Genomic DNA, 24,286 nt, shown 5'->3' on the forward strand with positions numbered 1-24,286 from the left:
TGCAATTAATGACAAAGGTAAAGCTATCACTTACACACACACACAGACACACGCTGTATACAGCCATAATCTTAAATAAGCAAAGTGGGAGAGACTCCTTAAAAGACTCCAGGTCAGTGTGATTGTATTTGCTTTGCATTGGTTCTTGGTGCACTACTAGAAACACTACATGGCTTCATCTTTTTTTAAAACAAAAAATAAATGCACAGATACACGCACACACACACACACTGTGCCCAGGGCTGATGACCTTCCATGAGCAGCCAACCATCCTGTTTGTTCCACTTGAATGCAGGTATGTGACTGCAGCTTTTGCTGCTGCTCTGCAACTGCAGCCAGACGCTAGAGCCACCAAGCTGCCAGAGACAATAAGAGAGAGAGGGAGAGGGGAGAGAGACATAGAGGCAGAGAGAAGAGACAGGAGAAAAAGAAAAATAGGAAAAAGGAAAAAAGCAGCAGGCCATTAACCTGAGGCTGAAAGGACAACAAGTCCTAATAATGGAGGGCAAGTCTGGAGAGATAACAGGTCAGGCTGACCTTCAATACTCCTGAATGACAAAACACACTTATACCAAGGGAGGCCATTGGGGTAATGCGATGGTGCCATGTTTCTTAACTGTAGACGGTTACTCCAAGAGCAACATTGGAACGGCTCAGACAAGTGTTCCAGTGTATGTTTCCAGCCCCCCTACATTTGTTCTCATAATGTTTCTCTTTTATCAGATTTTCTTTTGAACAACAGAAATATTTAACAGAAATGGAGACAAACATATCTAAAACACCAACCACTGTAACTTCAATCAGCCACATCAGTTTACTGAACAAGTACATACCTGTTCGGAACTCAGACATTCACTGGTTGTGAACACTTAATTTCTCAGTTACTGTTTAAAAGATAGCAATGTGCTGCTAACAGCTGATTTGTCTGAATATTTCTGGTTTGATGAAGACTCGAGAGTGAGAGATGGTCCCACATTTATAGATTCCCACATACAAGCACAGGTGGAGGAATACACGGACAGATGGATGACTGAACACACATAATGCCAGGACGAGGGGGTGAGGGCTGCTTTGAACGCTGATCAAATGTGGCAGTATGTGTGATTGGTCTGTTAATACAAAGAGATCAATGCTCTGACCTGCACATAACAAATGTACATAAAAGTCTTAAACTCTAACTTTTTTCTGGTTTACAATAAGAGAAACTGTATAGAATATTTTGCCATACTTTATTTTTACACTGATGTAATTAAGAACTTGTTAAACCCCTTTCCTGATTAATCTGATGTGCAAAATGGCGAGCGGTCCTTGAAAAGAACATAATGAGCACTCCTTTAAACACAGTCTGATCTCACAATCTCTCGTTAACCTGTCTCCATATGCACTCACAAATGCAGAGCGCGCAAAGTTGCTCAGCCCTTCCATCTCGTGACAAACTTGTTAACTGCTGAATCTGCAGCTGTCGCAATCTAGCTGAAGTATGGAGTAAAATGAGCTGTGTAACATGAAGTGGTCTTTCTACTTACATGGGAACTTGCATAGTTCCATTGTTAATTCATTACCCAATCACGCTTGGAGTACAATTGAAATCAATAGGAGCATGTTATTCATAAGAGTGCACTTTGTAAATCAATTTAACACTTATTATATTCCTGATGAATCCCCTTTACAGAAAATGGTTAATTCAATCGTGGGCATCATGTTCTCTACTCGCCTTTCCTTGTTCACGTCTAGCCTTTTTTTAGAGGCACAAATCAAAAGACTTAAAGCTACATTTAAGAATAGAAAGAGAGCGTGTTTTATTCCATCCTGTTTAGATGCTAGGTGGGCTACATTCAGCCGAACAAAGATACAACAAGCGATGGAATCAAAGAGAGGCAGAAAAAGGATGCATATTTAAATGGAAAGTCAAATGCAGCTTGAACTATTTTTTGCTGTAAATCCATTCTCTTTGGTACTTAATGTAGAACAACACTCGCTTTGAGTCTTAAACTCGACCCAAAAATGTATCAACAGTGTTAGTATTTTCTCTGATATGTTGCACAAAGGTTCTCTCCATAATTTACAAGACGTTCCAGAAATGAATTTTGACATGCAAAGAATGTGCGTCTCACAAAGTACAAAGTGAGAGAGAAATATTTAAGAGATCTGCATTGTAGTCACGTTACTGAGAAGGTGGGGTTTGTGTGGCAGAGAGGTGGGCGACCTGGATTTCCTGTTGCTCGATGATGTTGTCAGTATTGACTAAACCATTAGAGGCGGAGAATGATCAACAAGACGGACAATTGCTTCACTCAGGGGCGATCTTGGAAATCAAAGCCTCTATGATTATCCTCCCTTCTCTTAAAGTTACAGAAGACTCATCTAAAATTACACCTGACGTACAGTTGTTTTGTTAAATAAAATGTGGTGTTGATGTTTTTTCTATCCTTGCAAAATCACCGTATTATAGGATGCATTTGTCCAAGAGGGAAAGGTTCCAGTCTGTAAAAGCAATGACTAGGGGTTACATTTCCCAAGGATTTACCTATGAACTGTTTTGTGAGATCTTGTAAACAAAACTCAGACATTTGTTGGTCAGAAGGAGAGTGTCTTTCCCTTTCAATGTAATTTTCAATCCTGTTATCACAGCCAAACAAGCTTTGAAAACACTGAATAATATTATCTTGTAAAAGGCCAGGAGACACAAAACTCAACAAATAGATCTTACACAGAAGGAAGAGCATGATAATATGATCAGCTTTTTTTGGTAATACTAATAATTAATATTTTCATGCGGTCCTCGATAAACAAGCCAAGGGTTGATGGCTGATGAATGGTTTGAATTGAATGCAGTTAGTGTTTGTTCACTAAATTAGGGGCCTTCTATGAGACAACAACCTTTAAAAGATTAAAAAAAAACAGGGAAGAACAATTCTCCTTCTTATTGCAGCTTTGTGATGTGTTCACTTTCCAATGCCTGTCTTCTCAAACCAGTATGACTACCTGTCAATAAGTGAAGTGATGAGAGGTTGTCAGACACAGCTTGACTGGCTGACAAGACAGTTAGCCTTCCAAGTTCCCACACTTGGCTTTATTGACTGTATGTGACACGACAGACCACTTCAGTTTTCTTGACAACCCTGGATTGAAACTGTGGAACTTCCATGTAGAGGGGAAAGAAGTTATCTTTATTGATATTTATTGGACAGTGACTTTTGTGACAGGTGTCAGGGTAGCACAATCTCTCTTGTACAGTAAAGAGAAAAGGCATTAACCCAATGTGAGGAGCTCTAAGAGAACTGCCTCCAAGGTTAAGAGGGTTGTTGATGGTACATTAACCCTGGGTGTTCTCCTTGTAGTGGTGGGATAAGTAAGAGGGGCGGCTGTGCTGGCAGAAGGAGGACTTGATTTACAGGAAGACTGGGGCTTGGCCGTGTGCGAGTTTCCAGCTGTCCTCATATTCAGATATAATGCATGGTGGCCTTGCATCGTAAAACATATTGACTGGTCTAAGCACACACAAACATGTATGAGCTCTGAGGCACGGATGTGGCCTTGGGAAGAATTGGTCCAGGTTGAGATACGATGTGGTAGCTGCATCGTTCCTGCCACAGTGGGCTAATACAGTATGACCGCTTACAGGCCTGCAAGGCCACACACATTGGCACTGTAACAAAACATGTCAGCTGCATAATGAGCCTATTTGACACCAGTATATCATGTTAGAGGAGGCAATTGGTATTGCACAAAGAACTCCAGAGGTAAATGTTTCTTTATCTATCTAATCTATCAAATTTGAGCCCTGAGAATAGAAGAACACTTGGAAATCAGTATAAAGTAGTAAGGGGGAAAATGGGGACATCTATTGAGTTTTAATTGGGGGAAAAGGAAACAGTTTTTCAGTCTTAAAAGGGGATTGTGCTTAAGAATGCATGTTCACACACTGCACTATAACCTCCCTTTTCCCCTTCAAAGAAGCCTGTTTGATGAAATACTCAATCTATTTTTGTGAACGAGACTAGAGAAAGATGTATTCATATGTCACATTGTGTTCAGGTCCAAGTAGCTGGTTCTGAATCTGTTTGTTTTAAGTTTTATTTCTCTGATGCATGGTGGTGTTACGCTGCTGCTTGAAACACCACATTTCTTGATATGGTTCTTTCATAATAAAAGTGTTCAACGACATAATAAGTATGCCCTTTATTTTGAAGTTTTTTAATGGAAATAAAATGTGTTTATCATTTAAATGTAAAAGCTTCAGCGGGTCTACAATTAGTGGAGCTTTTCAATAACATTGTCAGGAGTTTTAGTATTTAGAGCCACTCATGAGTTATGAGTCACAGCCACAGCCAGACCAAAAGAGACGCGCTGCAGGCGAGCAAACCCACTTAATGTTGCTGTTATCTGCTGAAACTTGAGAATACAAGTTTACCAAATTGCTTTGCCACAGTTCAGTTTCATTATAAAACACTGACACCCGCTCAGATGCTCTCTGATGCTGCCCTGAGCTATAATTGTACCGCCTATAGACCATTTAAGACATGGTTTAAGACAAAGTGATACATGGGTGCTATGTGTCAGAAATGTAATTAGTGTATGTTTTTCACCGTGTAACACCAGTAACATCTACTACCGCTGAGAGCCAACAACTTCCAGGTTCCAAGTCAAACATTGAGAGGGAAAAGAGGGAATGCAGCACAGGGATGGAGGGATGAGTCTCTTGGATGTGGTTACTTAGCAGATAAATTATGCATTAAAACTGCACAGGTGGCGTGGGACAGGGTTTTTTTTAGGTGCAGGGAGGGAGCCGAGCAGCTGGGGAATTCATAACAGAAATGGGAGGGTGAGCAAGAGAGGGGGAGAAAAAGAGAGAAAGAGATACATTCCAAGCTTCATATCACAGCCAACAGATGTTCTCCCATCACAGAGGAGGCAGGCAGGCAGCGGGGATACTCAACCCCGGCTTACACGGCTAATGTGACACATAAACATACATACAGTACGCACAGCAGTCGGGGTTTTGAAACGACCTTAGGCTATCGTAGTGGTTACTTGTGTTACACTTTTTAAACTGGCACAAATTGATCCACAACGATGTGTGTGTTAGGATGGGGGATGAGCATAAGGTATGTTGGCCTGCTGAAAAAGTACTATTGGCAGCAGAAACATTCATCTGTAGCCCTTTAAAAGAGAAGACATCATAGGGTGCTCCAAAGTAAAACAAATACAAAAACAGGTAATATGTAGTTTTAACTTGAACCTGCAGAGATTGGTGGTATGTGCAAATCAACTGAAGGGGGCAAGGTGTTTCCATGGAAACAGGATATGCTGGTGCATCGGCAATCAAGGCAAAGTGTGCACATACAAACCTGTGTGATGCTCATCATTGCTTCCACACCATTCGGCAGGTACAGAAGGTTTAGAGCATAAACAACAGATCAAACACACACACACACAGAGCCACACACATCGTCCCTGGAGGCAGTCACTGCAGCATATGGAGCCTTATGTCAAGTAGGCTGCTATTTTCTCAACTGGAGCAGTGAGAGTGTCTATCCACGGTCATTGAAGTTTAAAGATGATCAAGCCAAGCAAGATGTCACCAGAGGAAAACAAAAGTAGCGCTGGGGGAGTAAGCACCCAATTAAAGCTGACCAGCTGCAAGCGTGAGGGCACATGATGCAGACGCTCAATCTTCAGACTGTGCAGACAAAGAGGCAGAAAAATGGAGAAGGGACGAGGGGTAATGACAAAATAATGACGCAAGAGGAAAGCAGAATAACCCTTTGTTTGATTGTATATCATGATAACCTTGGGGAAAAAAAAAGAGGTGCTGCTTCACAGAGAGATGGATAGTTTTGCAGGACTCATTTAGAGTTTTTCCTGATTTGTGTTTGATTATGTTTTGTTCTCGTGCACAGATTCCTCATGTGTAGGTGTGATCAGCCAGGTTTTATTCCACACACTTGCCTTGCTTTTCCGTCATGTTTCTTGTGTTTCTTCCTCCAACAGCCATTCTTGTGACCTTGTTGCAAAATGGGTGAAGTCTGTTTCTTTGTATAAATACGCCCACATTTGCTAAACAGCATGCAGGATAAAAGTGGGTGGAAATTAACAATGAATGCAGCATTTAAGCCCTCCCCGTCCCTTCCCGCCCTCTGTTGTTCTTTTCTTCCTTCCTTGGTAAGATATGTTTATCAACTCGAGCGGCTCATTGTCCACGAGAGCACGCTCCTTGTCTGATCACTAGAAATTAAAGGCGAGCTTAAAGAAACAAGGAGAGGAAGAGAAAAGAAAAGGCGTGTGTAAAGCAGAGTGATTAAGAAATAGGACTACCTAAATGTTACAATGTATAAGTATGCAATTAAAAGACAATTAATCAACTTTTTAATTAACAGGCTAGTCTGTCCCGAGTTGCCACAGTGTTGCCATGACGACTGGTTTTCCAGGGCGTCCTTATCTCTTCTCTTCTTTTCTCCTCTCTTCCTTCCTCAGTGGAAGACTCCTGATCATTTTTCTCTCTGATCACACCTCTTCCATACCATTGTTCTTCCACTTTCTATGCTCTCTCCATTGAAGGAGAAGCAAAGAAAATAATAGCGGAATGAAAAAACAGGGCGCCGCAGAGGGAGGCGAGCAGAGCTGGTGGGGATTAAGGGGAACGGGAGAGATGCAGGATAGCAGAGAGAGTGACAGAGAGGTTAATATGGATCTGGCAGTGGTGAAGGAGCACCGATGGAAAGCAGGAGGGAGAACTACAGAGGAAGAGAGGGGAAACAGAAAGGAGAAGGGGGGGGGGGGGAGTCAGGGGAGAAAAATATGGCAATATTACCACATCAGAGGTAAAGCCTCTTGAAGTCTCTGAAATGCTTCCTAGATCTCACAATTTGTAGAGAGATTCAGAGGTCTGGTGCAGCTCTTGTGAGTGGATGCTTTCCCAGTTTGAGGAAACAACTGAGATAATCGGCATCCTTGTAGGTGGACTAAGGCTGGGATCATCTTCCAAGTCTGCCAGAGTAAAAATCCAATCTAATGTGGGGACAACAGCAAGCAATGTCAAAAGCTCTAGCAGCCCTGAAATTTAGAGAACAGAACACTGAAGGAATTTCACTAGAATATTTTTGCTAATATGTCCCTTGACAAATTAAGCTTTTAAATGTGAGAGAAGGATTCAATCTTAAATTAAACTTAGAAATGTGGAGAAATAAAGTATAATCAGTGTCATAATTGTCTCAGTCGCAGTTAAGATTTGGATACTTGTAAAGATAGATTGATACTGACCTGATATCACTTCTTGATTCTCCAAAAGTGATGCAATGCCACAGTATGAATCAATTTCCTCATCTTTAAGATACCCAGACTGATGTATTTTTGATTTTTATACTGCAGATTATAGTATTCCTCTTTTAAAGTTTAAGACTTAGAATTAATATTTTCAAGTAATAATGTTTAAGACTTTCTGAATTAAATGTCCTGATGCTATTTTCTCACATGAATTCAATATTTAGACTGCACCATAGTGTGCATAGATCCTCTTGTTGTCAATAGCATCACTATGATATCGTATAGTGATGGAACTAGTGATAAACAACCCACTGACTGCTTTGATCAAGGCATCATGACTGTTCTTTGACTGTATCAAGTATCAATTGTAAACTGTATACCTCAAATGCTGCACATCAAAGAACTACCCTGCAAAATGCTCTGGCAAGACTTCTACTGACACACAGAGGAAGCAGCAGAAATAAATATGAAGGGAAAGTAATGTGGGGAAAAGACAGAAAGTAGCAGAGAAAAGAGAGAAGAGGGCAAAGAGGGAGACTGGTACAACAGGGAGGAATTTGAAGCGCAGTGATGACGAGAGCCTCTTTATGTAACTCTGTGTCTCTCCCCAAGGCATGAGAGAGAGAGCGTCTCTGTAAAATGCACAAAAACACACTAGGAGAGTGGACCCATTCTCTAGATTTAGAGTGTTTTCTGCAGGCTAGCCAGCCAGGAGACTGAACACAGAGGGCTGACCTAAATTACAAAAAGGTCGCTTAAGGATTTGACATTAAGCACCTCAAACAGGGATCTTTGCAAAAGATTATGTCTCGTGATTGTGCATATTGTTGTTACAGTTTACTGGCCGGTCAATTCAAAATCCCAACTCCTGATAGTTTGAGTGATGAGACGGAAGAGGACACCCACACTATGAAAGGAAATTCAAAGACACACGCATTGTAGAGGATACAGTAATTAACATAGTCAATGAAAACAGTCTACACTGGCTGAGTTTTCATTAGTTTAAAGTTGCAAGGAAAGAAAATGTCCAAATCCATCCACATGCCACACCCCATGTGTTAGTGTCTGTTTGACCTGTCTGTTTTGCAACAAGCCAAGCCTTCCCCTTTAAGGACGCGGCCTTGTGGGTAACACATTCTGTGGTTTGTTGTAGGAATCAAGTCTCCTCAGTCAGTAAGTTACATTAAAGCAAACAGCCACAGTAAAGTGCTTTACTTACCTTTTACCTAGATTGTACAGAAGATTCAAAATATAATTGTAAGTAAGTGTTTGAAAAGTAAAAAAAACTGTAGACGTAGAACTCAAATGCAATGATTTTTAAACCATTAAAATCACAGACAAATACTGAATCATAAGCCAACTAACCAGGCCAGTAACCCGTCATACAGTACATCGCCCACTGCTTGCTTGTATTCATCCATCTATTCTTCTTTCCGCATGTCACCACACTTCAAGGTTGACAGCCCATGAAAAAGGACCCATCCATTTTCCATTAGGGGCCAGCATTTTTTTTGAAGGTTTAACAAACATGTTGAATGCTTTTCCACAAACGAGCAGCAGCAATCTGCTGTGCACTGGCATTTCCTAACTTTATTGTGGTCACAAGAACATCTTTTATTTTGCTGGATGCTGTGACGTTTCCCGAGAGGCCACTAAAGACACTAAAATATGAGTCTAGAAGATCAAACAGGAGCTGACAGCTCTGCAGTTGGCAAAAAATGTGCCTCATATCAACCATGCGCTGGTGATGCATGACTCACAAACAATACAGAAACACTCAAATGCAATAATTTTGAATAAAATGCAGAAAAGTAGTAACAGATCCAGGGTCTCCTTTATCAAATATCAACTGTAAGAGATATAAGCAAGCAAACTTTCCTCAAGTGTGTCATTCAAAGAGACAGCAGGCATCTAAACTTCTTTCTGGGGGTGCCCTTGCGGAATGTCGCACTTCGGAAAAGAAGCCTTTAGAAAGACCAGAGGACAGTAGAAGAAAAAAAAAAAGATGCATCAATGAATCAATGCACTTGGCATTCCCCTCACAGAAGGAAAGCATTAGAGAGCATGTGAGGTAAGGGGAGAATAATAAACAGGATACCTAATTCAGGGCTTAGATTGGTTAAGTGTAAAAAGGAGAAGGGGAGTAAGGGAGGTAGAGATAGAAAGAGAAAGAGGTTGAATTAAGGACGGAATGATGAGAAAAACAGCAAGATGATAGGATTTGGGTACTGAGGCAAGAGCAAATAAATGACAGGAGGAAGAAAAAGAAGTACGAAAAGTGTGGGAATAAGAGGGAGTAGGGAAGCCGTCACGAAGGGAACATAGGAAAATAACTAGCAAATGAATTTAGGAGTGGAACTGGCTGCTCGAGCAAGACCGCTTTGGCAGAGTATGGAGAAGTCTGTGTGAGAGCAGGTAATGAAGAGAACTGATGAGGTGTTAGCATCCAAACTGGAGCTTCTTCTCTCCATTCTGGCTCAGTGTGGACTGACTTGTTTTGCCTCAGCATGGACCAGGCTTCAAAAACCTTTATTGTATTAACAGCTGCAATATCATCATCAGGAATAAAATATATATATACACTCAGCAAGGTCAAAGGTGTTGTATCCCTTTTAGGTGACAACAGGCCTGTGAAGGTCTTTTCATAATGCCTTGAAACTCGTAAAACCGCAACTCATTAAACGGGACATGGTTTCAGCCAACGACCAGCAGAGAGAGCATTTAAATGGTGCCTCCAAGAAACAAATATTTAGCATTTCATTAGACAGCAGAGAGAAGCAAGTGAAGCAGGAAAGGAGAGAGGGAACAAGTAAGGGGAGGGGTATTTCACTGCCGACCCATATTAAATGGAGTTAAGTGTTGCTCCGAGCACGGGCCCTAAAAAATGTCAGAGTGCGTGTAAATGACTAAGTTGTGTGCGTCCTATTTTGAGTGCAAACACAGATAGCCCGCACTTTTTTCCTTTCTTTTTCTGATTAAACAAGGACGATTGGAGAGGACACCTGCAGCAGCTAGGAAAATGTACAGGCTTGATGTTTTCACAGCATCTGCCTGATGACTCCAAAAGTGTATAAATGTCAGTTATCTGCGGGGGGGGGAAATGTCATCACTGCTTCTTCCCATAATGGATGTTCACATGAATGGCGTGGCTAATACATCAAGGCATGGTTGTCTGTGCAAACCGCTGCAAGGTTACATGAATGTCATCGATACAAGCTCATTCCAGTTATCATCTACCCTATCTTATTCTTGAAACCTTTAAAGTATTGTTAAAGTGAAAGTCACTAAATCACTTTTAAGCATGAAGAGAAAACATGGATATCTAAAAAGGCGATTGCAAAGAGAATATTTTCATGGTTAAGTAGTTTCAGATAAATATGTATGGTATTTGGGTAAACTCAAAAAATACTGCATCATTATCAGCCATTTCACAAGGTGATAATCTTTGCAGCAACTGACTAATCAAAGCTCTGCAGTCTGAGGTCATATATGCCGCTGTTAAAATTCAAGGCTCGCTGCCTGTATTCCATGCACCCATTCTAATGGAGGAAGGAAGCAGTCAGCCAAAACCAGTCCTCAGCAAACCAAGTGGAAAAGTGTCTCCTTACAGTTTCCCAGGAGGGACAAACCAGGAGAGAAAAAAAAAAAAAGAGCAAATAATCCGCTAGCCCAACTCCAGTCAGTGCACGTCCTTCACACTCACTTTCATCAGCAGAAACGGGGGGAAATTGGGGCAGAGGAGGAGAGAGAGAGAGAAAAAAAGAGGGATGTCCACAGATACTGTATAAGAGGTGGGGAGCAGGGGGGCTGGAGAAAAATAGGCAGACCTTGGGTTTGTGTTTCCTACGCCTTGTGGCAGAGCTGAGCATGTGTTAATCAGCTATAATGCAATGCACAATGTCAGAAAACATTATGCTCTCTGCAAGTGCTTCACCTCCGTTCCCTTTTTTCAGCCCTTCATTCTGGGAGCAAAGGGATGGGGTGGTTGGGTGCTGTTGCCTGCCTGAGTTTTTCTGCACTGATTAACCAGAGGCAGCCGGAAACCTGCCCCTTAGGACCTCTGCTAAGAGCCTGCAAGATTCCTGTGCATGACTGGAGAAGGAGAAGCACAAGGCCAAGGACATGCAGACAAATGCCTACAAACACAAGTGCAAAATCATATTCATGACAATGAACAGGCACAGAAGTGCAAGTTAAACGAATTGCACAAGCAATACAATGAAACTTAAACAGTAGGGACAATATGCACAATGCTGTAACAAAAATACAAAATAAGCAGCAAAAGTACACGGAGAGAACACAGACCAAATGTTGATCTAAACAAAAAGGTTCTACATCCTGTTTTTATGCTTCGTCAAGTAGAATATCTCAACTGAGAGAGTGTGTTCCTAAGGATTGCCCTCATGTCCTTTTGGCTAGATGCATTTTTCAGATGACATTTTCAAAGTCAGCGCGTAATCCTGCAACTCATGTCACTGTATAATTTAGTGCGCAGAAGGTGAGACTGCTGAGGCGGACTCGCTTCGTTGAGCTTGTATCTTAGATTTTAGGTACTTGCTCATCAAAACCAGTTTGCATGTGTCATTCTGCAGGTGAATGCATGTGCATGAATGCACAGCCTGTGTGTTGGTGAAAATGTGAAGCAGATTAAGATGAAAAGAATGTTTGTATGTGAATTCACAAGACAGCAAGTGGAGCTGACAGACTGCTGAATTTGCAACTTGGAACTGGGGAAAAGTAGGATGAAGACTTCGAGAGAAAGAGAGAATGGGGGTTGGTTGGGGTGTAAATAACACACACATCACTGGGTCCACTGATCTAGTTCTCTGTCTTTCTGTCTCTCTGCCTCGGGCCCATAGTGTCCAGCTTGCCTTCTCCATTGGGGGGTTAACACAGGAGTGTATGTCTGTATGTACGTCTGTGTTTGCGCTGATGGTCTGCACATGCTTAAACAGTATTTGAGTAAGTAGGAGAGAGACAGTGAGAGTATGGTGTGTGTGTGCACGTGTGGCGCCTCCCTCTATCTGCAACCAAGTTTTGTGTGTGGATGTGTACACAGCGCACTGAGAATCATATTATGTAATCCTTTAGCCATATGAAAAAGCCTCCGTCAGCTCTTTGCTTTGTGTAGTAGGTGGTTCACTTTGTGCACACAGAAGAAAGATGAAGGCAGGAGTAAACTTGCACACACACAAACATCCATAAAATCTGATTGTATAGTAAAAGAGGAAGCAAACGGCATACAGTCACTCACATATGTGCACCGATACGAATGCAAACACAAACCGAAGCCTGGGAACTTGTGGAATATAACAGATTGCACAGTGAGAACTCTCCATCTTTTCCAGTGATGTGAGGTCTCACATGGGTCATCTCTCCCATTGTGGCTGCCCTGCAGGCAATAATGTCCTCTTGCTGTGATCCTGCTGTCCTTTCACACTTACCAACAAACCTTACAGCCTTTGTATTGCAGGTTTATTGACACGACGGCAAACGGGACAAACTTTTTCTAACTGAATTTGTTAAAAGATTTCCAGTAATGGATAGGGTCGCCTGAGCTACTTAACTCAGAGGTAGTAGGTTATCACTAAAGTTTTTTTAGTCTCTATGTGCCTGCCAGCTTTAATCTTTTTATTTTATGGCACTGTTATCTAACTTCATTAAAATATTACCAATGTTATTTTTTTGTAATGATATACAATATGGTATTTTCTTTTACATTAAAATAAACCTATTAAGATATTCCACTGAGTGGTATTAAACCAATGCAAAGTAACAACCATGATCTGTTAAGACTGCATAGCAAAAAAGGTCAAGCTAGAGCCATGTTGTTCTCATAGCAACATTTATTTCTGACACACTGAGTTTACTTGTGCTGAAGATGTTCTGGTTTTCTGGCAACTGCGAGGATTTTACTAAACGAAAACGCTCTTGGGGAAAAAAATGCTATTCTAGAAAAAAACTTTAAAAAAATCTATTAAAAATTCACAGGAAACGTTCTTTTTAAAAAGAGCTCATTCAAAGCTGGTACCATAAAATTTCATTTGGCCACACTAGGCCAAGGACTGCAGCACCATGAGTCATCAAACTGCGCTAACCTGTTCATTGCTACTCACAGCTGAAACACTGTGTTCCAGCTCCAGCCGAACACATAATGCTGGCCCAAGAAGAAGCCAAGTCCTTGGACTTCAGTGTTTCTGTGACTAGTTACTGATGTGATGCTGCACTATGCAAGACTGCCGAGGATATATTCGAAACACAAGCAAGACGAGCGTAAATAGATTGCCCATGGGTGAGGTGATGTACTGTGACTTTTGGCACAGTTTTAGCAACCCATCACCTAAAGGGCAAAAAAATGCAAATCACCAGTGACATAATGATTCTCCGTGGTGCTCCATCTTAGATGGCTGGGCAAAACGCTGCAACAGGCACCATTTAATTCTCCCATTAGTTTTCTGGTATTTGAAAGCACCTCGGCACTGAGTAGTGCCTTAATGAATATTATTTTAAAACTATGACATAAAGGAACCAGTTCACCATAGAAACAATACTCATATTTTGTTTAAAGAAAAAAACTGTTATATTTGATTTACTGGCAGAAATTCTTCAGCAAAAGTCAAGTTCTATCAAAGTAACATGAGGGGGTTTAAACAATGCTGGAACAATTTTACTATTTAAAGGACAAGGATAGAGCCTCTGGTTGCCAATTGGTGGGCTTCTGGTATCACCAAAGTTTACTTGGATTAGCCATAAAGATACAGCGATCAAGAATTCCTTCATCGTGCTCTAGTTATTGTTTGATCCAACTGGTAATTTGAGATGCAAGAGTAAAGGTTGGATGGAGAGACGATGTCTATAACCAGCTTGTTATTGGCAGTAAATGTCTTGACCAGAGAACTGACGGACCCTCACAGATATAGTTGACTTTATGCCGATCGCAGGCTCGCACTCGAGCAGTTTCCTGCTGTGCACACAGTGACACAAACGGACGGCCACACACATAGCCAGCCAACATGTCGGCAGTGTTGACATGAGGTGCCAATCAGTAGGAGGAGAAAAAGGTTTGACATACAGGAGGATAAACACACACCGTTTCCCTGCACTTGCTAATGTTGCCTTTAAGTACCTCTCTACCCATGGCGGACCTGCACGTCTGCTCTACCCTCTCTCTCTATCTTACACTTGCAAAACATTATCTAATTAAAACACCTGCAATATTATTTGGTTACGGAGGGATAAAATGACAAAACCTCTGTGTATGAGAGCGTTATTAAAAAGACCTGATGCGAGAAGTATCACTTTGCAGGAAATATTATAGATTAAGGTCTCTCAAAAGGCATAATTATCTAAGTTCAACCATTTAAACCCTAACTGTTGTGAAAATTACCAAAACGCAAGGAATGGGTTCTAGGTAGAATTTGTCTTTAGTATTGCCTGGCAAATATAAAAGAAAAAAGCTTGAATCAACCCATAGGCCATTTGATCTCAATCTTCGAAAGTGACCAAAGCTGTAGTTAAGAAGGATCTAAACATAATAAGAGTGATGTGGCAGGGAGTGGTACAAGACTTTATGTGATGACTGGAAGTGGGGAGAAGTAAGAATGCAGTGCCCAAGAAATCTCCAAAGTATCCAATAAATCTAAAAACATCAGCACTTTTCTTTTCAAGAAAAACTTCCTCCCGGATCCTTTCACTACTCAGCCGGGGCCTTTTATTTTCATTCAAACATGAGGAGCAGTTTTCTCAGCCGTCATTCCTGTTCCCTCTCAAATGGACTGGACGTGTATCTCACCCGCTCAATTAATTGGATATCACTTTCTGTGATTGGCTATATCATGAACATTGCTCCTGTCTAAACACCATAGAACCTCCATTTGTTAAATCACATGGCAACAATGACAGCAGATAGCAGAGTTAAAAGAGAGAGGGTCGAATGGAATGGTAATACAGGTGCAATCATCCTGGTTGCCTCAAAACGCCATTAAGTAGCAATTCTTCACAGGGCCTAATGCAAATTTTGTGATAAAAAACAAAAAAAACAAGAATAATGATTTGTCCTTTTTTGCCAAAAATCTCTCTGCAGAAAATGGCCAGTGAATTGGCTTAAGTATAGAGGACTGAATTTGCAGGAGCAGCCATGGGATTTGGCTAAAAGGGACGCAAATTGGAGAAACAATGAGTAGAGTGAGCAACACAATGAGCCAAATGTACTTTTCTTTTTCAGTTGAAGATTCCACAGATTTCATACTATAATATTAATCCCCTGTATATTTTCATGATATTGCCTGGTGACTGCCACAGGTTATTTCACTATGAGAGGCCAAGAAAATGTGAAGAGAGAGAAAAAGATTGCAACCCTGAAAGCATTTCAGTAGCTTCAGGGGTTTAGCAAAGCTCCAGAATGGTATTAATAGAAAAGGGACTTTCATCCATGAAACCAAACAAGGCTGCTGGTATGTTTTCTACGAAGACTATTTTGCATTAGACTGGGAATCACAATTCCGCATTTTTAACAAAAGACTACTTCACTGTACAAAAAGAGCATTTTCTCTTAATTTATGCTCCAGGTAAAACAGAACCATGTACATTTTCTTTAATGTGCAATTATTGGAAGAGGACAGCTCGCAAACCATTACTCATAATTGTGTGTGAAATCTGTCCACTAGAGGAAAACTTCCCTCAGCCTGAACACAGAAACACAAGCCTTTCAGCTTTACTAAAAGCCCAATTATTGTGATTCATCCACAGCGTGTTGTAGCCAGGTGTGTAGTTTGCTGAGTGCTGAGAAGACACAGTTTAGATGGGAGGACAGGGAGACGTTGCCTTTTTGCAGAACCTTTGAAAACAGCATGACATCATAGATTAACAGCATGTGGTTTGAATCCTGGTCGTATGTTGACATACTTCAATTGTGAGGCAGGCTACTTGTCCCCTGGGAGAGCTAACAAGAGGCAATTGAAGTGTAATAAAAAGGTTCAAAAATGGCAATGTACGGATCAGATATGCTAGTCAGCTTGTCAGTCAATCAGAGCAAATCCAGAGGCTATTAGTTGCTCTGCAGTAAAACATATACACATATATACACACACACATACATATATATATATATATATATATATATACACACACACATATATATATATATATATATATATATACACACACACACACACACACACACACACATACATATACATACATATACATATATATATATATATATATATATGTTTGATCCATTTGTCACCTCTAAAAAGCCTTTGTCCAATATCACAGTCAAGTCAACTGGACTTACAACTGTTGATCTTGTTTCTGGATTTAGAAGGAAAAGAAAAAGTAAGTCCCTTCAGGCATCAAACAAATATCACCTTGCCTGCTTAGTCTTAGGGGAACTTAAATGAAAACTACAGCCAGTGTCTCCTTAGTCAAAATCTCTGCCCCAGATCCATTTTCAACATAACTGCTGCTATCACGTCGAATGTATTTCTCTCTTCTGCAGCATTGGGAATACTGGAACATCACATGAATCGCTGCAATGAGCCATCTCATATTACAGTGACAAAATGTAGTGTTTTTGCTACATGTCTTGTTTACAGAGATGCCTGGTGAGCAGGAATTTGTGAATCCAAATCTGCAAAAAACATCTTTGCAACAGATGACTCATTGCTTTAACAACATGAAATAAGTTGATAAAACAAGTTAATGAATCACAAAAATGGTTGCTCCGAAAGCATGACAATGGGTTCTGACAGAGAGACATGCTTTGAATGAGATTTATGTAAACAATAGCTTTGCAAGAAATAATGGCGAAGAGAATTAGCAATTTGAGCTTTTTTTATGTTTGCAGGAATGGGTTTACTGTTCCAAATGTTTCTCCAAGAGGTGCTGATTTGCAAAATCAAATAATGCTGAGCTCTAGAAAAGGCTCTTCTTCAAACCCTCTGGACGGTTTCATTTAGAACACAATCGCTTTGTCCCACTGGTCTCATTGTAATGAAAACTCATATTCACTTAAGTCACTCGAACTAAGCAGTTTTGGTTCAGGATGCGACTGCAAAAAGCCTCTATCCCCCTAGTTTTCCTGAGTCCCTGCTGGACCACCAACGCAAAGTCTTACTTTAATGAGTGTGTATGTGTGTGTTCGCGTATCGACACACACCCTCCTAGAGTCCACTTCATTACGACAACGTTGTTTTCTTTCAGGGATTCCTGACACAGCAGTACCAGTGGTGTCTTCCATATCAACAGCCGTAGGGACAATAAAGGGAGGGCAATGAAAGGGGGAAAAAAAGATGTGATGGGAGGAGTTGAAATCTAACCCACCTAGCCTCAGCCTACACACAGAGAAAGACCAACAAAGACTTCAAAAGGGAAGGACAAGAAGAAGAAGAAGAAGAAGTAAACGCCAAGCTCTCATCTTTTCATGAGTTGGTCTCTATGGACTAATTAGAACACCAAGTCCCACCTCTTCCGCCTTCAACTTGCATACTATGCATTCACACACATGCAGCCAACTGCCATGTGCTTTCATTAATACAACATACTCTTACTACACACACAAAAAAAATCCAGTTGTGGTTGATCTGTATACTGGTGCCTGTAGCAAACGAACATCAAACATAATCACTGTCTGTCTGGTCCACTCAGGCCCCATTCTGTCTTCTTTCCTCTTCAACCCTGTCCGTGTTCAGGTTGGCTAAAGTCAAAACCTTGCGGTGGAAGTCAATCTGTCCTCACACTGCAAAAGGGGGTCAGAAACCGGTAGTGAAATTGTCACCAGAGGTGTCAGGAAGGTGCCATCTCGCTACGGTTAAATTCAACATGGCAGGGTCAGTGTGCTCACATGGCTGGCAGGATTTTCTTTTGGATAATGGTTCACCTGCACACCAAGTCTTAGAGCCTTACCCTTCTATTTCATCCTCCAGGAAAAGATGAAGACACACACAGTATGAAGAATATCTGTGAGAAGAAGAGGGGCGCCAGGAACAAGAAAGAGGAGTAAGAATCCAACGACCATGAACATGATAGATTCTGAGAAATGAAAAAGGAACACAGCCCCTTCTTGGCTGCAGCAATACATCACGTTTATGTGGCGAGAACAGGCATTTGTGTCTCCTAAAGGACCCAAATAGGCAGAAGTAAGTGAAAAAGAGAGAGAACTGAAGGGTAGGAGAGTGGGGGAGAGGGTAAAAGAGATGAGTTATGGAGATAGAGAGGAAGAGGGCGAGGATGACAGCTGGCCGGGCACTTCATGCATCTGGCAGGGGTGACTCCTGGAGCCATAATGAAAATGCAGGGCGAGATCAGGATCAGTGTGAGAGAGGCCTCCATCCATCAAAGGGCTCCCATTGAGGAAAGGAAGCTTCGGTGATTATAGAAAGATGTAGCTATTCTCAACCCCAGATGGAGCATTTCTACATTTATGTAGTTATGACTAACAGCACTGCCTGCATGCTAATTAACAAATAAAGACAGGACTTGCTTTTTTAATGATCGAACAGAGTGTCATGTTAGATGAATTGATGTGTCTTCATCTGTCTTTATGATGCACACTTTCTGTCTGGATATAGAACCTCTGTGGAATGAAACAGCTTTTTATGTCTCCCCCCTCAGTTCTCAAGGGTCATCATGTTGTTGCCTGTATTTTCAACTCTACTAATGACCCACTAACAAGTACTGGTGTGGTAGGGGGATGAGGTTCTATGTAGAAACGACTAAAATATGGTCAGACGGGGCAAGGCCAAGGACACCTTGGTAAAGGATGCAAATGTCAGAAGAAAAACATTCCTGATGTCTAACCAAGGCTGCTTGCTCTGACAATTCCTGAGAAACATGACATCATGTCTCTTTCAGGGGAGACAATGCTAAGACAGAAAAGTAACTCTTTCTAAATAATACATCACTAGATGTCATGCTGCATATCCTAGACTAACTTTAATGAATGTGAATGTGGAGGCTTTATGAGGACAGTTTTTTCTCAGTTGGGAGTAAAGTCATTACGCTGAAAGTTTAAGAGGATGTAGAGTAGTTGTGGCTCTTGTAGCCGCTTAAATGACACCTACCTTCTCTTTCCTCTCTCGACAGCCCTCTTCTGCTGAGACCAAGGTTTTGTAGTAAGTGCTGCGCTCGGCTGTAAAGTGGACCTTGGAAAGAGCATTTTCTACCAGGGCCACTGACAGATTCAGACCCTCGATGTGCAGCCAGCCAATGAAGTTGCCCGCTTTGTCCATGCTCTCAACTTCGACTTCCACCTGTGATAGAAAAATGGAGGGGAGGGGAAGAAGAGACAGTTAATTTTCACTATCCAGGATTATATCTGAGATTCCATTACAGCAATGAAGAGAAAGTGGGTGAGTGTGGGTGGGTGGGGAGGGGCACCTTTGAAGAGACACCACTGTTCTTAAATAGACACATCAATTGAGGCCCTTGAGCTCTATATTGATTTGGTAGAGCACACACACACATCCTGTTTCATTCGCCGGTTGTTGATTTGTCAATCAGGACTATCTGCTGTATTTCAGCATGGCACACTTTTGGTTAACACAAAAACATAGTAGTGTCCTTGTCTCAGTGTAAATTTGAGGGTCTTGAACTTAAACTCAAAGAATTAAGCTCTACTGCCTGCTTTAAAAAACAAAGTGTTCATTTGTAAAACAGAAATCCGGCACAAAAAAGTATGTGTGGCTTTAACTAAGTGTCTCCTATACACTTCAACCTCAATTAAGACTCTAAATATTGTCATCCTCCTTTTTGTAATGTAAATCATTCGCAATTAGCGACCGCCAAGTTGCAATTCTCTTAAGTGAACAAATGAGGGCACTGAAAAAGCTGACCCTGCTGACAAAGTAGGAAAGATCTCACAACATTTCCCATGATGGACTCCAACCAAATTCTGCCTATTCAGGCTAATTATCTATTCATTACATTTTGTTTCATAAGTGATGGACGACCGGGAAAAGAAGTGCAAGGAAAAAAAGAAAAAAGAAAAAAGAAATCAATCGATTTTTTTCCTTACTCTAACGCCTCAGTCAGCGAGAAAGTGAGAGGGCAGGTGTGCTGAGGAGATAGGGAGAAGTCAAGCGATTAAGACTCACGCTGCTTAGCCCTGCAGCCACAAGGGAAATCTGAGGGGAATTAAGTTTGTAAACTGCTCTGCCTTGTTCCCAACTCAAGTAAAAGGGTTTTATTAATGAACGCATAATCTGTTCTATGCACAAACGTAGGCATTCAGTAGCGACATACATATTTCAACTTTCTGTATTGGGTTTCCACTTGGATGAAAATGGAAAGTGACTAAAAGATGTATTACCCTCTGTAGTAGCAAAACTTGTTAGCATGCCACACCAATCCAACAATGACTCCAAGAAAAACAGAAGTGTAGCATAAAAGTTGTTTTTTCTCTTTTCAATATGTAACTGTTCACATCACTACCACACATGAATTGTGGATGCATAAGTTGCAAATCAGTATCAGCTTATATCGGCCCTGTACAGACAAACAATGGCACATGCACTGATGTCACTAGCCAATTTAAATCTGCTGTGTTGCATCAATTTAATGCTGGCAAGCTAATAGATCCTAACTGACGATTCAGAGAACTTTTTTTAATTAATTGTTTTAATTGGACCGACGATGTCATCTGTTTTCCGATTTGTTTTTACGGTCAAATGTTAAAGATGTTGGCAGTGTGGGAGTCTTACACCATCTCTGGAAGAGATCAGGGACATATTGATGATAAAACATCCGAATCAGCTACATTTCATTGTGAACATCAGTATTGGTATCTGCCCTGATTTTGTTTTTATTATGTTTACAATTGGTGCACTTCAAAAAGCTTCCCAAAAGACAAAAAAGCAGTTTGGACATTTGTCAACCATCTCAGGTCCTGACTGTGACACAATCTAAGTACACTTACACCTCATCTGCTTCCTCCATCTCTGCTATCTCAGCTACTCTCTCCGTTTTATCTCTCTTTGTCTCTAAGTGCAGAAAGTCTTACATAACCGGGCTATTAAGAGCGCCACCGGTCCTTCCAGCACCCAAATGTCAAATGGGGAAGTGGGCGAGTGCTGTGGAAAAAAAAAATGATAGAATGGCTCGAACCAACTTCACTGTCACATCAACCACTAAGGCAGCAAAGGCAAAACAAAAATAAAACACTGACAACATAAAACAATGTTTTTAGATGAACAAAATTGAAAGCTCCACTTTGGACTACCAGTACATCTTTCCAACACAGTGTGACAAAATGACATGCAAACATTACAAAGTCAGCACAATAAAAGACCTCCTGAGCCATAAACTGTTATCACAAGAAAAGAAAAAAAAAACACACAAAGAGAGGACAGCCAAAGACAAATGTGTTCGCAGAAGGCGCTGAATACTTTGTTAGATCTCTGTTGCTTTGCAAAAGGCTGATCACACTATCACTCCTCAGTTAAACAATACAACTGTCAACGCAACAAAGTCAAAGAAAAGAAGTAATCGCCACACATCTCACAACTCCGCTAATCTCCACTGAGGTTTCAGTTTGGGGATTCCTGCACACAGATTCATCTGCTTGAAGACAATATAGTTCTCATGCTCTCTCTATATTAACTCGATACTGTACATGTGAGGAATTTTACAACCAGGCAGAACACTTGAGATCGATCTAGTGTATGAAATGTTTATGTGAAATTGTCAGCAGGATTGTCATGCACTCTTTATGTCCATAACGGCAAATATTAGTCTGTGTTTTTTTCCCAGAAACAACTTATATAGGAAATGTCATTTACCACATCCTGCCAAGCTTAGAGAGAAAATTAGCCCGCTAATGGAGGCGACTGGAGGGCTGGCGAGAGGACATAGAAACTACATGACCTGATTGACAAATAGCAGCAAAGTCAACGGGCTGAACGCATACACTTAACTACACACTGAAGTGACTTTATATGTGTCTATTTTAAGGAAACTGATTGTCGACACTTGTTATATACTTAACGATTGATTTTCAGAAGCATGACCAAAACTGTCAAATACTCCTTTATCAAGCAAAGTCGTACTAAAGAAAATATGTCTTCAGCGGTATTGTGTTTTTATAGGAGAGTGTAATACGCAGCCCAAAGTAAAGAAAACACTTTACTATATGTTATTAACCTTTGGTGATCAAGACCTTGAAAAGCATCATTAAATAAAAAGAATCTGGCATTTCACTGGGCAGCGGGAGGAGATGAAAGCGGCTAATCGGGAGGTCAAATGTGAAATTAAGTAGGACAAATTAATTTATAGACGCAATAGCGGAAGCCCAGTTTTCTACTGGCAGAATAAGATCAGTTTGGAGAGGCTTTAAATCCATGGCAGGATTGAAGTGTACTTCTAGTGCTGGTACAATATGCTGCAGTCAATATGAAAAATGGACTGAAAACAGCTTGTTTATACTGTGAGCTTTTATTGCCAGTAATAATCTCTTTTGTTCAGTGTTGGCAACTTCTAGTCTGCTTCTGGGTTGTTGTCAGCCATTTTTTTTCGCCAATACATATTTTCAATATTTATGTCTCTTATTCTGTTACTGTTGGGGTGTAATTTTTGCTTTGTGCTATTTTTGTTGATTCTATTCCTGTTTTTTTGAGCTGCTCTAACAACTAAATTTCCCCCATTGGGGGATCAATAAAGTATTACCTTATCTGATGAAGCTCTGGTCTCGCAAACATATGGAGTTAAGTATTTCTAAGTTATACTCTGAGCCGATGAGGTATTATCAGTTCAATCATATTTTTGATTGACAGAGACAAAGTCATTTCTCTACAGAATAATCTAAAGTTTCATCTTATTTTAAGAAAAATCTTCACTTCAGAGTTTTTGCAACCTTAGAGGAAGTCTTCTGACATCACTTCCCTCTCTGTTTTTCTTCTTACATGAATAAAGTCCCACATGAGAGTGCAGTATCTCGATTTTACGACTATTTTAGATCTTTACATATACACACGCACATTGAATTGAGTTCCTCCTTCCTTCAAAGTAAATAGCTTTGGTCACAATGTAGAGAGGACAGGGGAGGCGGAGTGGAAACTGCTTTGAGTAGAGCCCAGATGGTTCCCAGCGGAGGCCTCCTCCGAGCCAAGATGGCTCCCGCCGGAACACAAATGGGCTCGATAATCTCATAAATGCCGGGATTGTGTCGACACAGTGGACGGGAAAAAAAGAGAAGAAAGGCAAAATACACATGCTACGCGCATGTGCATGCAGGCACAAAAGACAAAGCCATTTGGTGCCATTGAAGTGAAACCTGGCCCCGGGGCATGTTTCAAATCGGCAGCAGATTTAATTCACTTAGCTGTTTGAAAGTGAACAAAAAAAAAAAAAAAAAATCAAAAAAGACTGCGGTAGGTGACACGTCATGTCTGAGCCAAAGCGGGCACTAAAAGAAAATGAAAGAACACAGTGGGGGCTGGCAATTTAAAAATTGGCAAGCAATGGGATTTCCTTTTATCACCACATCTAAACAAAACAAAGTCGGAAAACCTGGAGGGAAAAGCAGAAATGGATAAATAACCCAAGGTTATGGAGTACTGGGTGTGTCTACTTATGTGATCAGGCCAACAGGCATACAGGTTACGGATCCATTCAAATATTGCCTTATGCACATATTATGCGCTATGCATTCTCTCCTTGGGAAAAGAGAGCAGGCCATATACATAAAGCAAGGCACTGAGGAAATGAATCTGTCAGTCAGCGCTTTCAATCATCTCTGGAGGCAAAACTGTCACTTTTCTTTTTTACTGCATATTCCGATAACTGCGATCACAGTCATCACCGCAGAGATTTAAGTTTGCCTGAGTAAAATTACCAGTGTGGGTCGTAAAAGTTTAAAGGCAGGGGCACGGACGGCGGCAGACATTGTATTTCTTCAGAGTGTAAGCCTTGCTGCTGACGTGTGTGTGTGCGTAAGAAAAAAAGAGAGAGAGAGAGAGAGAGAGAGAGAGAGAGAGAGAGAGAGAGAGAGAGAGAGAGAGAGAGAGAGAGAGAGAGAGAGAGAGAG

At 41.0% G+C, this 24,286-nt stretch overlaps 1 protein-coding gene across 1 annotated transcript in view; it reads right to left on the reverse strand.

Annotated features, from left to right (window-relative positions):
* snd1 (staphylococcal nuclease and tudor domain containing 1) overlaps window positions 1-24,286 on the reverse strand; it is a 166,029-nt gene that overhangs the window by 42,171 nt on the left and 99,572 nt on the right. The window contains exon 17 of the mRNA XM_020653121.3: window positions 19,329-19,517. Coding sequence (XP_020508777.1) covers window positions 19,329-19,517 — 189 coding nt within the window. The remainder of the gene's footprint in view (window positions 1-19,328; window positions 19,518-24,286) is intronic.

The sequence above is a fragment of the Labrus bergylta genome, chromosome 23 (assembly GCF_963930695.1).
Source record: "Labrus bergylta chromosome 23, fLabBer1.1, whole genome shotgun sequence".
Taxonomy (NCBI): domain Eukaryota; kingdom Metazoa; phylum Chordata; class Actinopteri; order Labriformes; family Labridae; genus Labrus; species Labrus bergylta.